The sequence below is a fragment of the Canis lupus genome, chromosome 14 (genome assembly GCF_011100685.1).
Source record: "Canis lupus familiaris isolate Mischka breed German Shepherd chromosome 14, alternate assembly UU_Cfam_GSD_1.0, whole genome shotgun sequence".
NCBI classification, from domain to species: Eukaryota; Metazoa; Chordata; class Mammalia; order Carnivora; family Canidae; genus Canis; species Canis lupus.
Genome location: NC_049235.1, coordinates 46564299 through 46580917, shown reverse-complemented (window position 1 = coordinate 46580917; position 16619 = coordinate 46564299). Strand labels below are relative to the sequence as shown.

General features: G+C 40.2%; 1 protein-coding gene across 2 annotated transcripts in view; it reads right to left on the bottom strand.

Moving 5' to 3' along the window:
- The window catches only part of NPSR1 (neuropeptide S receptor 1), a 142597-nt gene extending 126371 nt beyond the window's left edge, over positions 1–16226 (bottom strand). For both annotated transcript variants that reach the window (XM_038557316.1, XM_038557317.1), the window contains exon 1: positions 15964–16226. In XM_038557316.1, the coding sequence (XP_038413244.1) occupies positions 15964–16119 (156 nt within the window). In that variant the 5' untranslated portion in view covers positions 16120–16226. The remainder of the gene's footprint in view (positions 1–15963) is intronic.
- Between the last annotated feature and the right edge of the window lie 393 nt (positions 16227–16619).

Sequence of the window (16619 nt, the reverse complement as noted above, 5' to 3'; positions counted from 1 at the left end):
AATATTTTTATATGTTCTTTTAACTCTGCATTTAATCTAAAATTATTTTTATTTCTTTTGCCCATTTCTCCATTAGAAACATCTTTTTTTTTTCTTCTTGGAAACTCAAATATTAAAGGCTTTAATCATGTTGTATTTGTCATATAACTATTATATATATATTATGAGTAGCTATAATATTATATATATTTAGTTTTATTGCCAATAATCTTCTGTTTTTGTTTCCCTTTCAATTTTTATTTTTAAGCTTAGAAAATTTTTGCTTATCTCAAAAACAGTCTGATAATTATACTTGTTTATATTTTGTAAGAACTTAGTTCTAAAATCCAACTGAAATTGATCTTACAACTTCATGATACAAGAGTCATCACCCACCTGCCCACCCTCTATTTTATTGACAAAATATGCATTCCTTCTTACTGATTTTTGCAGTTTCTTTGTAGTATTAAGTTCATTTATGTACAAGAATTTTATTTTCAGGGCAAACTATTTGTTATTATTGATCTGTCAATTACTGTGCTAATTCTGAAATATTTTTGCTTAATGCAGATTTATATTTATTAAAAGTTGATAGGGGAAAAAAAATCCCTCTTCCTCATTAGCATTTATATTAAAATCTCTTAGTTTTTCTCACCTGTTTTTTTTATGAGCTTTTGAGTTATTTTGTCAAAACAAAACAATCACACTGAAGTTTTGACTAAAATTGTTTTAAACATTATAAGATAATTTGGAGAGAATTGACATTTTCACAAAATTTAGTCTTCCTATCTTGAAGCACCACATGTTTTTTCATTTATTCAAATATTTTATATATTTCAGTAGTGCTTAGCATTAAGAATTAATGCTACCTTAGGTTTGACTAGTGCTTTCCAGTTCCTATTTTATGTTTTGACTGAGATATCCAGAGACTATAGATCTGTCCTGGCTCTATCATTTACTGGCTGTGTGACCTTGGGAACATCACTTTACCTTTCCTCGGTCTTATCTACCCAAAAAGGTGGTTCTATTAGGTTATTACACATGTTCTGTGGGAAAAGAACATGATGCATCATTTTCTGAGGTGTACTTCAAAGACCTTTGCCTCCATGGCATATTATTAGAGGTAATGTCCTAATATTCTATGGTCAAATACATTTGGGAAATTTTGATTAAGCAGAATTAAACTGGTTTCTTTACTGTAAGATTTCTCAGAAGTTTAAATATGCTTATACATTATATACAATGAATATACTATATGCTCTTTCTCAAACTTTTGTGACCATAGTCCTTTTTTATATGCTTAGTAACTCACATAATTAGAGTTCTGTGGAACATCTTTAGTGAGTTCTGTTATGGTGGAGAATGCATGTGCTTCTGAACCAGATCTGGCTGGGTTCACATTTTTGGACAATCAACTATTGTATGAATTTATCTTCTATGAGCCCCACCTTTTGTCTCTGTAAATCGAGGATAATAATGCCTGTTTCAGAGTTGCAGGAGTTGCATTCCCCATTCTGATTTTCCCAGAGGGAGACTGCTATTTCCCCTCATGCTCATCAGATCTGACCATGAGCTTACTTTGGCCAATGAATTGTGAGGGGAAGTGACATGTGTCACTTCTGGTTCCAAGCAAAAAGAGCCAAGGCAGGCTTCACCATTTTCTGTCTGTCTGTCTTCTGGTCCTGGCATTTAGGCAGCCTGTGTGGAGATGGAGCTTCCGTCAGCCTACATCCCTGAGTGACTACAATAAGCAGGGGCTCCTCGTTAACCTGTAATAAACATGCAGCGCTAGCAGGAAATAAACATTATAGTTTTAACTTCTTGATAATACCTGGTTATTTGTTCCCATAGCATAACCTAGTTTAACCTGAGTAATGAAAGAATAAATAAAATAATCCATGGAGAAGTCAAAATGCTTGGTAGTTAGCATTCAATAAATTATTCTAGGTTTTATTTTGGGCAGATAGTTTCTGTATTCTTGAATACCTTTTGCATTTTTATCCCAACTTAGGCAAAAAAAAAAAAATCTTCAAAAGGAACTAAATGCATTGGAAAGAAAATCAAATTTATCCCAGTTGAAAGACTATCTTCTATTTGCATAGATTGCTATGTGTTGCCAAGGGCAATAGTCCACAATACTAGATGAAAGGAAGGAAACTTGCATTTGGGTCCTAACAATATTCCATTTCATTTTTTTTATTAAATTATGAGTTGTGAATAATGGTCCTTGAGCAAAGACTTTAGCTCAATATCTGTACGTGAATGGAATTCTGAGTGCCGTGGGGAGATCTCTGATCAGTCACAGAGCTTTGGAACACTGCAGGCCTGGGTGAGGAGCTGGGTAAACGCCTTTGAGAGATGAAGGAAGAGGAATATTAAGGGGAACGTTCTTTCCTCTTGCTGTCACTTCTTCAAGGAACCCCAACACTCCTCCAGACCCTGTGATCTCTGTCATCTTCACTATCTCTGCCCTGGGAGCGGGAGAGTAGGGGTTTGTTTACATTAAGCAAAATCCTCTTTAAAATGCAAATATCTTTGGAAGGTTAAGGGGGCTGAAGGGAAAGACACCCCAGGGAAAAAATTCCTTTACTCAGAAAGGCTTTTATGCTGAAACTTGGAATCAGTTTGTTGAGGAAAAATGTTTTTAGATAGTAGGAGGGTGAGAGAGAAGAGCGAGATTTTTTGTTTTGTTTTGTTTTAAACAGAGCACGCTAGTCCAAGCTGAATGACTGGCAGGTAGGGATGAGAGCAGACAGTGAAGACACTCTTAGCTCTTAAGAGTGTGAGGGAAAGCTTAACTTGGTTCTTGTTTGTGTCAAGGTTGTGCTTCCTTCTTATTCGTCTCCAATCACCTACTTTTATCTTGGGAGAACTTTCCTTCCAAAAATGGAACACAAATGGGGGAGGAAGCTATGGAAGTTTCTGCTTTACTTACCTTTGGCAATGAGAGAATCATCTGGGTGGGTAGAGATTGTGGGAGGGTGGTCTTCATGGGGGAGGACAGATGTCCTCGCTTGCACTGCTCACTCAGTATTTGCCTGGGGGGCCCTCACAGGAGATTAATGAGTAGAACTCCTCCATGACTACCTTCCTCTTTTTCTCCCCTCAAATCCATTTCCTACATGAGAACTGCTCCTTCCTTCCTTCACCATCCTGCAATGAAATAGTCATTGCTTGGCTCCCGTAGTAGAGCCATGGGAGCCAAGAGCAGCCCTACGAGATGTACAGGATTGCACAATATGGAATTGGTTTCAGGGTCCAGAGCCCATGTCACACACTTTCCTTGGTTGTCTAAAGTGTCAGGAATCACATTCTTTTACACTTAATGAATAACAACAGAAAATCCTCCTATGGAGCCGTTATGAAAAAAAATGACCTAATGTTTTGGGTCGTTTTTTAAGCTAATATTTTTTTCAAAGTGCTTTTAGCATTTTTCATAAAATTACCCAAGTGAATAGTACTGTCATTATCTGAAATGTGGAGAATCATTCTGAAAAATTTAACGCTATTTTTCTTTGGGAAAGGGGAGAGACTTTTTCTTACTTCAGAAACATAATCCAGTCTGAATCAATGTTTATAAAACTCTATTCAGTGCCTTTTTAACAGCAGGAATAGAAACCTGAGAATGGTCAGCCCCAGTACCACTCAAATGTGGATAAAAGAAAATGAAATGTTTATTTGATTTTCTGCGGCCCACTTTTAAGGCCTTGGCTTCAGAACTCTAAACAAGTAGTTTTGCACGTTAAAAAAAAAAATCCATTGGGAAAGTGTTCAGCTCAAAAATAAAAGAAAGGCCGCTTAACAGTGGCTAAAGCAAATAAAGTGGGTTTTTTCCCCCTATAATAAATCTGAAAGTAGGTGGTTGCTGTCTTTGACTCATCTAATTTGCCTTGGGTTTTCTCTTGCGGTCATAAAGTGACTGCTGCAGCTCCATGCATTGTGTCAGAGTTAAAGGCAGACAGAAGGGAAAAAAAAAATAAAATGCCACCCATATCTTTCTCCTTTTATCAGAAATGGAGAAACTTCTATCAGAAATCCCATAGGCATCCAATGAAGTTTCCTCAACTGAGCTACTTTTAAATGCAGGGGAGAGAACAGTAGTCAGGATTTAGCTGAGGAAGTGAGAAGGGAGTTGGGATTAGCTATGTGGTCAACTAAACAGCTCTGGGCGTTCAGCATCTGTTCCTGAGCACACCTTCATCTTCTCTAGGCTCATCCAATGCCTCTTTTCACATCTGTTGGTGTTTTTCAAAATTTGGAAGCATTATCTTTATTTCTTACCAGTACTAGCCTTATGTACTTAAGATTCATGCTAAATGGCTAATGGTTGATGTCTGCTTATAAAGTAGAATAAAGAGGAATCTAGAAAAACATTCATGGAGTTGTGCCCTGAATTCGTTGTCAATATTTGTGCCTATCTAAGTCCACAATGTGGTGTATTCCCTCTTCAAGACTCTCTCAGTGCCTAATAGGGGCTAGCATGGTTGTTGGCATTGGAAACACAGTGATGAAACAAGATGATATTCTGGTCCTCATGGAGCATAATTTCTAGACACTATGGGTTAGATAACAAATGCATAGATATGTAATATAATATCATGTAAGTCAAAGAAGACTCTTGGGGAGATGACATTAGAGCAAACACCAATGTGAAGTACGGCTTTCATCTTCCTGACCATTTTGATTGGTATTTGCTGAACTCTGGGGCAATCCATCCATCTTAAACTCTGGGGTAATCTCTATCCTATATCAGGTCCTTCTGGGGCTTCAGCTATACTTCCATTATGCTATCACTTGGGTATTTATGATTTTTTTTTGCACTTATGATTTTTAAAAAAGATTTTATTTATTTATTCATGAAAGACACAGAGAGAGAGGCACAGGGAGAAACAGGCACAGGGAGAAACAGGCTCCATGCAGGGAGCCCGATGTGGGACTCGATCCCGGGTCTCCAGGATCACGCCCAGGACTGAAGGTGGGGCTAAACTGCTGAGCCACCCGGGCTGCCCGGATTTGTGATTTTTAAGGGAGACACATTTTGTTGAAAATTAGATTCACAATGTAAATCCCTAGATAATGAATTTTTTATTAAGGTTTAATTTATACAGAGGAAAATTCACCTTTTCAGCCTACAGTTCTGTGAGTTGTGACAAATGTAGCCATCATTACAATTAAAATATAGAACAGCTCCAGCCTTCAAAAAGATTCTCTTATGCCCTTTGTAGTCAGGCTTTTGACTACCCCCAACCCATGGCAACCACTGATTTGTTTTCTGTCCTTAGAGTTTTGTTTTCTCAATAATATCATATAAATGAAATCATGACAGTATATAGCATTTGGAGTCTGATTTCCTCTCACTTAGCATAATGCATTTGAAATGCATCATGTTGTTTTGTGTATCTGTAAGCTTATTCCTTGTTATTACTAGGTAATATTCCACTGAATGGGTGTGTTACAGTTTGTTTATCCATTCTCCAGCTGCAGGATGTTTGGGTTGTTTCTGCTGTTTGGCATTTTCAAATAAAGGCAGTATAACTATTGACATACAGGCTTTTGGGTAGACATATGTTTTATTTCCCTTGGGTAAATGGCCAGGAGTAGGATTTGGGAGTTGTACAATACATATATGTTTAACTTTATAAGAAGAGGGAAAATGTATTTTGAAATGTCTTTATCATTTTGCCATTGGGAATGTGTGATGGTTCTAATTGCTTCCCGTTCTTAATAGTGCTTGACAATCAGTATATTTTTATTTTAGCCCTTCTAATCAGTGCGTGGTGGTATTTCATTGTGGTTTCATTTTGTATTTTCCTAATGACTCTGAACATCTTTTCATGTACTTATTTGTCATCTACATATTTTCTTTGGAGGTATGTTGGTTCAAAATGTTGCTACATTTTAATTTATTTTATTAATTTTTTTTTTGATAGAGAGACTGCGAGAGTGGGGGTGGGAGGGGCAGAGGGAGAGGGAGAGAGAGAATCCCGACTGTGGAGCCCAATGTGGGGCTCTATCTCAGGACCCTGAGATCATGACCTGAGTCCAAATTTAGACTTGAACTTTTAACCAACTGAGCTACCCAGATGCCCCTAAACCTAAAACTTTTGCTACTTTTTAAATTGAGATTTTTTTTCTTATTATTGAGCTTTGAGAATTTTTTATATGTTCTGGATAAAAACTACCCATTAGATATGTATATAATTTATGGATATTTTTTCCTAGTATGTAATTAGCCTTTTTATCTCTTAATGGCACCTTTCAAATTACAGAAGTTCTTAATTTTAATAAAGTCCAATTTATCAAATTTTTCTTATATAGATTGTGTTTTTAGGGTTGTATGTAAGTAATCTTTGCCTAATCCAAGATCACAAAGATTTTCTCCTATATTTTCTTCTAGGGGTTTTATTTTAGCTTTTACACCTAGGTATTTGATCCATTTGAGGTTAAATTTTATAGGGTATAAAGTTTGGGTAGGGGTTCACTTTTTACATATACCTATATATTTGTTTCAGCACTATTTTTGTTTCCTTCATTGAATTGCTATTTTATCTTTGCCAAAAATTAATTGACCATGTATGTGTGGGTCTATTTCTTTCCCATTTCTAGATGTTTAACATCCCTTCAGTACCTCACTGTAACTTTACAGTAAGTCTGTAAATCAGCTAGGATGAGTTCCTTGACTATTCTTTTTCAGAATTATTATGATTATTCAATTTCCTTTGCCTTTTTATCTACATTTTGGGATCACCTTATCAATTTTAACCCCCATATCAACTTCCTTCTCTGCCTCAGCCTCTGATTCCCTGAAACCTGCATGTGACCTGACACAGGCACTTTCTTCCCACTGTCAGACAAGACAGTCCTTGCCTGAGCACTGACATCTCTCATTTTGGCATCATAACTGACTTTCCTTCCCCAGGGTTCCCTCCATGCAACCCATCTGGCACCCTGCAGGCTGATTAACCTCTCTAAAATTAGTTTTCACTGTTAGCATTTTTGCTAATAAAACTTTAAAGATCTTGCCTATAAAAAAATTCTATATTGTTTAGTCTAGTAGTCCCTTGTGTCTTTTTTATCTAATTCTTTTTTTAAAATTTTTGTTTATTTATGATAGTCACAGAGAGAGAGAGAGAGAGAGAGAGAGAGAGAGAGGCAGAGACACAGGCAGAGGGAGAAGCAGGCTCCATGCACTGGGAGCCCGACGTGGGATTCGATCCCGGGTCTCCAGGATCGCGCCCGGGGCCAAAGGCAGGCGCCAAACCGCTGTGCCACCCAGGGACCCCTTTACCTAATTCTTAATTTTTTTTTTTTATTTAAGAGAGAGAAAGAGAGAAAGCACACATGATTATGGAGGAGAGGGGCATCAGAAGAGGGGCAAGTAGACTCTGCTGAGTGGGGAGCTGGGTGCTAGTTCCATCTCATGACCCTGAGATCACATAACCTGGGCCAAAACCAAGAGTTGGACACTTAACCAACTGAGCCACCCAGTTCCCCCCTTCCCTTTTCTACATGATTATACCCATATCCCTTATAATTATTGACTAAATGTCTGGTTCCCCATTAGACAGAGCTGTGTGAAAGCAAGGTACCTGTTTCTTACACCTCTGAACCCCCAGTGCTTAAGGTAATATTCGGTGAAGCCAGTAGGTGATTCTCAACTTGATATGGTGAAAGGGTACATAACATACAGGGAAGGAAAGAACATAGTTTAAAAAATTGTATTCTGCATTATTACAGTTGCACTTTTGACTTATTTTTAGACACAGTATTTAATTTATTTTAAAATTTAAATTGAGTGAGAAATATTTATGTTATCTATACGTATTAGGACTTTGAAAGGCTGAAGTCATTTTAGTAATATTTGTTGAATTAATGCATTAGCTTACCAGCCCTTCACGACAGTGATACCTCCTTCTCGGTTTCCTAGTACCTAGTATTGGGTCCTCTCCTGAGAAAGCAGCTATAGTCTCACTGTTCACAGGACAGACACATTGTCTACTTGCAGTATCCAGAAGTAGCAGATAGGAATCATGTGGCTGCTTGATTGAGATTCTAGTAGGATGAATCCATTCACCCCATTGCAGCAGGTCCTATGGTCCACAGATGGTGCCCTTTGCCCTCTGACCTTTTAGGATATCTCTATAGCTGAACTTCTATAATCAGGTATCAGAACACATAAATGGAGAGCAGGGGAGTGAATGTTAACATTGTGCCTTTCCCAATAACTGTTTGATGTCTTGGGTTCAGAAGTGGATGGTTTCCAGGCCTCAGATGTGGAATGAGAGTTAGCACATGGAAAGAGGTATAGTCAGACCTTGAATGCTGTTTTCTTCAGCTCTAAAGATCTGTCTATACACCCTCTCCTGCTATATGGCCTTGCTGTGGTATTAGGAATTCCCTCAAATCTAGTACCTTTAAAATTCAATCCCAACGGTTGTAGAATAAGGTTTAAGATTCCATCCACTTCCATTCCATTAATATGTTCACATTAATTTATTGAGACCTTAGGAATAAACTTATGATACAGACTGTTTCTTGATATGCTCTTTCACTCACAAAAATATTTATTGACCATTTATCTGCTCTGTGTCAGACACTATGCTAGGGAAGTGGGATCTAGAGTTGTCCTTCCATGACTGAAATCTAGTACGTGTGCATGTATGTGTGTGCATGTGTGTGTATTCATGAGTGTATGCTATATAATGTATGGGGGGGGGGGGGCGTGAACATATTTAGGCCAGGCTGAAGAATTTGGATTTCATCCTGTAGGAGGTGAAAATCAAGCCAAGCTTTAAAAGCAGTACACTATGTTCACCACACTGAAGATGTTCAGTGAAGCTACGTTTCCCATGCCCATCACCTAATTGGTTCTTGCCAATGGAATTGAGTCAAAGTCCTATATCAGACAGGCCAAAGGAGATATGAGAAAGTTTGCCTTTTCCCTTGGAAACCATTTTGTTCTAGAAGGCAGAGTGACAAGTGGACTTGCTCGCAATGGGGATGGGTGAGAGAAACTAACTTGTGAAATGTTAAATCACCAATATTCAGGATTTAGTTTTTGCTGTTGCAAACCTAACCTATCCTGACTAAAATCAACAGTAGAGTCTGATTTCTTTTTTTCTTTCTATTTTATTAGGAAGTTCATACCTTTAACTTTTCTTAGATTTCATGTTCACATCTGGTTAAAAAATAAGAATGCTGTTTTAAGCCCTTCTAGCACTGATGGTAGGTCAAATGAAGTCATGTGAAATTATGTTGTTGGCTGTAAAATACTGACAAGTGTAAGAGACTCAACATTTTTAGGCAGCCACCAATATTGCCTAAGTAAAGAGGAAAAAAAAATCCCTGATGATTACTTCTTAATGATTTCATCATGACCATGAGTAGTTTTGCCATCTTGTAGCCCAGAAAATCTTTTTGCCACAGTAGAAGTCTATCCTTTCTTCTGCTAGATAGGGCATAATTTCCCATCTCTGCAAATAGCCTTTCTTGTAGTGGGCCATTAAGCTTGCACAGATAAAAATTAGACATTATATCAAGATGATAAAGTAAGAAATGGAATCTTCTCTAAATATCTTACTCTACATTTTTCATGGTCTAATTGAAAGAAAAGAAACAGCTCAATTCACCACTCCTGTGTGAGGACTTAATGCATATTAAAACTGTCCCAAAGAGCTTCAACTACAATAATATCTTCAAGAATATTCATAAGTATAGATAATGGTGGCTTCTCATCTCTCAGGAAGCAGCCTTAGAAAAGAGTGAAAAACAATTAGTTCCTAGGGATATAAGAGCTAACGTTTATTGAACATTTTAGGCCACTCATTGTTCTTAAAGGCTTCCATCACTTAACTTGCCACAACAATGCTCTGAAGGACATTTAATTATTAGTGTCATTTGTTGGACATGGAAACCATGGCAGAGGTAGAAGTGAACTGCCCCAAGTTGCACAGTTAGATAGTGGTGGCACTGGGACCTGACCCCAGCATTCCGGCTATAGAGGCCATGCTTCAGTAAAATGATGGAGAAGATTCGAGAGCCTGGATGACATACCTGGATGACTAAGCCACTTCTGCCATCAGGTGACTGATAGGTCCAGAGAAGGGCTAAGTTCAGTTACAGAACAACAATATTACATTTCTTGACCACTTGAGTATATGGCTTCACACATTCTTACCTACTACATCAACAGGAAGTTATTTCAAGTATGACAGCGTGACATTTTGAAGCATAAATGGATGTGTTCCTTACAATTCCTTTGATAAATCCTTCTCCTTCTTAGGCCGTCAGAGAGCACTACTTCATCTGCCCTCAGGGTATAGTCTTTACCAATGGAGGCAGAGAGAAACAAGTGAGCATTAGGCCTTGAAGAAAAAAAAAAGTCTCAAGGAGGATATCTTTTTTTTTTTTTTTTTTTTTTTACGGAGGATATCTTAAATACCTTGAAAAGAAATAGCTTTTTCCCTTGCAAGAGGAGTGTCTTTTGAGCATTCAGAGCAGAGAGCTTGGAATAATAGGTTTGGAAGAACACAGTGTAGCCAGTTTCCCCTTGATAAAGAAAGACTGATGAAGCTGGCAGGTAGAATGGTACAACAGTGGTATAGGATGTGAGGAAGTGTAGACACTGGTGAGAGGATATTGTATTGCTCCTTCCAAGGGCTTGCACCAAAAAAGGAAGAGATAGCATCCACTAATTTTGAAAGCACAGGATTAAAGGGGGGCTGAAGTCCACTCACTGTATAGGAATTAGGGAATGGCAGTCCCTGGGGGTTCTCTCAGTTATCCATAAGGTGGGAGTGGTACAGATATGATCGCCAAGTGGGTAGAGAGAGCACCAGAGACAATGCCACTGTTCCCCACAGCCCAGAGCTTGAAGATAGGCAAACTTTTCATTCTCAGTAAGGACACAAAAATGTGGCTGAGACTGAGGGAGAGCAAAAGGGAGATGTGAACATCCATGTGCCTGAATGAAATTTGACAAAAAATACTCTGCTCAGAAAATAGTTTGATCCTGACCTGGGCCAGATGGGGATCGAGACAAAGGTCTGGAAAAGGATAACTACTTCTGAAAGCCAGACAGCAATTTTCAAGCTGATGCCAACTTTCCCAGGGCTCTCCCCAGGTTGGACCCCCACCCCTCCCCTCTTAACACACATGTGAACATACCATAAAGGGACCATCCATAGAGCTTAGACACCTTCCTTGAGTCAGAAAATGGGAAAACCCTTCACAGACTGAAAAACTAATTCTGAGTTCACTCGGAATTAACTAAGGTTATGTTTCCTGTCCTGAGATGTATTAGTAATGCAAAGAGAAATTTATTTGAGTAAGTTTTCCTTTCTCACAAACTAGAGTACATTGCTTGGGAATTGTCCGATGTTCTCATAGAGCCAACCAGCAACATCTGTGCCTTTCTCAGTGATACAAAGTAAAATTGGACACGATAGAGCTTACCCAGTAAGGGAAGGAAAAGTAGAATGCTAGGTCTGCACAGCAGTAGCAGGTAATAATAGCAGACCTTTAATAATTATTTAACTGAGCAAAAATTAGTAGCCATTGCCTTATGAACAGCCACATATTCAACTATAGGAATGTACTGAAAATGAACATATCGAATGAAACTATGTAGAAGACATCAAATGCATGATGTGAATGCAAGGCCCTTATTGTAATCTGCAGGAGATAACATGGGGAGATCAGGGATCTATGACTCCTGGGTTCCAGGAAGTGCATCATGGACACCATCCTGGGGTTCAAGACAGGAAGGAGACAAACAGTTCCACAAGAGGTGGGATGGGACATGAGGAGGGTTCAGGCAAATGGGCAAAGAGGAGCTGACAGTCCCTGTAGATGAAAATGTTGGTACTAAGTAAATAGATCAAGTTCTTAGAAATATACTAAATTTCAGCTGAGATATACTAAAAACAAGCAAGTCTACATAAGCTTTTTCAGTTGAGCTCATGCTAAAGCCTCATGTGAGATAAGTGGGACAGGGATTGAAGTAGAATTTGTTTCTGTTATATTAAAGGAGGAAAAGTGTATTAAAGGAGGAAAAGTGTGTTAAGAAAATTAACAGTGAGACAGTAGGCAGAAGGTTGCACTAACAAAGGGAAAAAGCTGTGTCCAATCACCCTCAAGCACTTAGAAGCAACCATTTACATATAAATAATAGTTAGACTAATCACGAATCATTTGTAGCTTCCCACTGAAGGAGATTCAATAAAGGATTGTCATAAGGTAATATTTAGCAGTCTTGGTTCAAGTTTCTTCCCTCACCTGAGAGTGATAAAAATGAGTTCATTTGCATTATTTTATCATTTCACCAATTTACTAATTCAGACCCGTTTCTCTTCCAGTTACTTTGAATTAATTTTCTCATCATTAAGAATCAGAGATAGAGGAAACATTGTCAACATATTCACAGGCAAAATGAATGGCTATAATGAAGAGTCTCATCTTTGTCTTTCACTTGGATGCGTTTCTATTCATGTCCTCCATTCACTTTCTCATTAGCCAGGTCCCAACCTCCTTGGGAATTTCTGGGAGAATTTGGTGCTGGGGCTAGGAATTGAGGAGGTGAGCTGGATGGGAACTTGAAATTGGAAACTCTGAAGGAAACCAGGGCTTGAGCGGGAAACCTTGAATCCAGGACCACATAGTGTTAGTCACATGAAGCTCATGATAGAGGAAGGGGGTGGTGAACTCACCTCTAACCTTACTGCCTATATCCAAGGACATGCTTAGACAGCAGAGTAGATTAGAGCAGTGGGAAGCAGGGGGTCAAGAATTTGGGGGTGGAAATGGAAGGAGAGAAAGGCTCTAAGCTTGTGGAAGGAAAAGCTAACCAGATGAATGTCATGTCTCCTGCCAAGAGAGCTTTGGGGTTCAGAGGAGAACTCAAGTGCTAGCCAGGAAACACAAAGCCCAGGCATGCAGACTGAACAAGCCCAATGAGACTAGCAAGGCTGCAACGGGGTGGGTACAGGTTCCCAGGGCTAAATCAGGTACCAGCTCTATGGCCCCACAAAGAATTCTATACCCCACTCACTGGAATCCATAACTTACCTTGGTCACGTTGGCTTAGAAATGGGATAATGATGATTTGAATATTCATGCAAAGAAGGACCTTGCTTGGCGAGTACAGTGGGTAGAGACAAGGCGGGGCACGGGCTGCCATGTGCAGTCATGGTTAACAAGGCCTCCATCTCTGTCACCGAGAAAGCAAGCTTTCTGACAGAACGTGGGCAGTTGACAGAAACAGAACACCACGCTTCATTAATGTAGTAAATGTTTATTGAGTATGCCTAGCATGGTGCTGGTTTCTGGAGAGAATATGAAACGAAAATCACTCAAGGAGCTTAATGACTATTATACATCTCCAGACACAGATTGAAATAGCAGTTGAAGACAGTGGGATTAAGTGGCAAGAAGACAGGTACATTCCATGACACTAACAGAACTCAGAGGAGAAATGGGCAAGGGAGGCTTCACGGAAGAAACAACTCCAGAGGAGACTTAAGAAACCATAAGAGACTCTTAATCATAGGAAACAAACTGAGGGTTCCTGGAAGGGGGTGGTAGGATGGGGTAACCGGGTGATGTAAGACCACTGGGTGTTATATAAGGCTGATGAATCACTGACCTCTACCTCTGAACCCAATAATACATTGTGTGTCAATTAATTGAATTTAAATAAAAATTAAAAAAAAAAGAATGGATGGAATTTAGATCAATGCAGATGAAGGTGGAAGGCGATTCCAGATGGAAAGACGTACCGTAGTTTGTGAGAGTGAAATGCGAGACGTCACAGGAGTCATTTAGAAAGATCCCTGGCACCGAGAAAGCCCACAGCAAAGGAGAGATGTTAGACCACTGCTGTTGCTATTAACTCTGCTACTTTTTTCTGCTGATGCCATTTTGATTTTTATGATAGTTTTGCTGCTTTTGGTAAAGAACGGGGATTCAAAGGACACATTTGGGAGACAGTCAAGAGCAGTTCTGACTTTCTTCTTGAGAAGTATGTGCAATAAAAGGCTGACAATGAACAAGGGTTTGCATCAGAATTGCTTCTGTATCCACAGTGTTAACAGAACTGCCCTGGTCAAAGAGGACCCCACCGGGGAAAAGTTACCCTGAAACATTTCAGTTATGTGCCCACCACCACCACCGACTGCCTTGTTACTACAAATCACTGGGTTTTAATCAGCAATCGCATGGGTCAAAAAATGAAATGGAACATCCTAAGGTCCCGGACAAATAGTCCCTCTCTTTAATCTTCTTTTCTTGTCCCCTGGTCCAGTTGTTTAAGGGCAAACACAGAGAAGAATGAGATAAAAAATGATGTGATTCCGTCCGTGCCTAGAGATGACGTTGCCAGGACAGAGTATAAACACTAGTAGAGAGCCAGCAGGGACTTGTTTGTCTGAATAGTCAAAATATCCCCTTCGGAGCTGTATTCGAAAAAGGGCAAATGAGATTTTGGTGGAGAGGGATTATTGCCGGGGTCTCAGAACAACTGCCTTCCTGCTGCTTAGCATCCCTTTGCGATGGCCATTCTCTCTTCCTTCTGTTTGCTGTCAGGTTTTATAACCATCAAAGAGGCTGCGGAGGCAGTGTCACTGGGAAGGAGCAGGGTATTTCCTGGGTGCACAAAGCCTGCTTCTCTAAGACAGAATCTGGGATCTGCAAGCTGATTTCATAGAGAGGATTCTTTCGTCAAAGGTAAATGGCAATAAGCTCCAATTGCAGGTCCTGCTCTTGGTCCCAGAGCTGGGCAGCCGGGCGGTGCATGTGCATGTGTTAGGAGGCGGTTCCAGGCCACTTGGTCCCGTGGAGCCAGCCCAAGTGACTTGTTCAGGCTCTGCTTTGCTATTTTGTCCCTTGGCTTTTGAAGAGCGCTAGGCTGCCTCCCAGGATTTCTCCCTGCTAAAAGTTTTATTTTGAGTGTTTGCAAAGAAGCAAAGCTCCAGTAGAGAGGTAGATGTTACAGCAATTCTACTTCGTGGGGTAAAAACTAAATCATTTCAACAACACCCAGAGGATTAAACAAACAAACAAACAAACAAACAAACAAACAAACAAACAAAAGAGCTAGAATTTTCTCGAAGTTATTTTCCTTTTTTGGTGCAAAAGACCAGTTTGAGCCCTGGGAATTATCATCATGATTTAATGCACCTTCCTTCCTGCAGCTTGTGAAGTATCCTGACATCTCTGCATTCTGATGCAAGAAGCAGAGAACTCTTTTCCAGATGCCTGGGTTGTTTCTGACCTCGATGTTATAGAAGGGGGAACAATATTAGGTCATTTTTATCATTTCCTCAGTATGGCCCTTGGATGCTTTGAAGGTGAAAGTCACCAAAGTCTGATTTACTCTTGTCTAGGACGCAACTTGTTGCATATCGTGGCACTAAAACTACAGTCAGAGAATCTGTTGCTCACCGATGTTCAAAGCACAGGATCAAAAAACAAGTGTGGGCTTTCCTTCCTTACTGCTCCGTTTCTCCTTGCACTAGGCACTGTCCCGGGGGATGTGGGCTTTCCACACCTCTGATAGTTCCTAGTAAAAAACTCACAGCAATAATCCCTACAAGAAACGGACAATATTTCAAGCCCTACTATAGAACTAATTAGAAGGGCTTTTCCCTTAGGAAAGGGGGGAAATAAAAAAAAAATCATCCACTCTGCAGCCTCTTAGTTGACATAAATGCTATTCAAGATTCACACGTTTTCAGCAGCAGCAGCAGCAGGACAAAAAGACCAGTATTCATAAGAAACTACAGTTATAGGTCCTTGCACAGTATGAAAAACCTCCTTGCTTTAGCTCATCAGGGTTTTTTTTTTTTTTTTTTTTTTCCCTTTTACTCTTTTAGGTAGAGAAAATAAACCGTACCCATTCACGGTATTGGCAACGATAGTTTAACGGAGTCTCTTAAATTCTTGTCTCATTATTTAAAGTCTTTTCAGACTGGAAAGCAGGAGACTTACCTTAAAGGAGTAGTAGAAGGAGCCCCACTCCTCCCTTTCCACCACTTGGGTGAAAGTCACCACTTCGGTGCAGAGGACTGGGGAAGCCTCCAGGGTCTGCGTGGCCCCGCTGGGGTGGCTGGAGTCGGGGCTGGCCTCTGCGAGGTGGGCTGGCATGGCCCAGGCGGCTGCAGTTCTGCACCTGCTCTGCCTCCCAAGGCGTCTGGCTGGAGCTCGGCTGAGCAGAGAGGCCCCAGTCCTTCCAGGGCCCACCTCCCTGAAGAGCTCCGCCTGGCACCTGCGACCATCCACGTGCTGCTCTCTCTCCTCAGCAGTTATGATCCAGTAGCCGGCACAGCCTCTTCCTCTCTGCTGTCCCTTCCAGGGCCCGGCCTCCCTTCAGAGCTGGTGGGAGTACCCCCTCCTCCCCCAGCGATCCACGTGGCTCCCTAACTTCCAGATGGACCCCCCACTTCTGCTCCAGCTTCAACAATACTGGAACTTGGACTCAACAGCAGACTGATTAATTCAGATCATGTTGGCTCTTCGGATATCAAGTCATAATTATGCATCTGCTTCGGCTGAGCTGGCCCTCTGACTTACAATACTCACCTAGCCATGTCCTTAGTAGCCTGCGTGTTATTTCAGTAAACGTGGGGGGAAATTGCACATTTGTA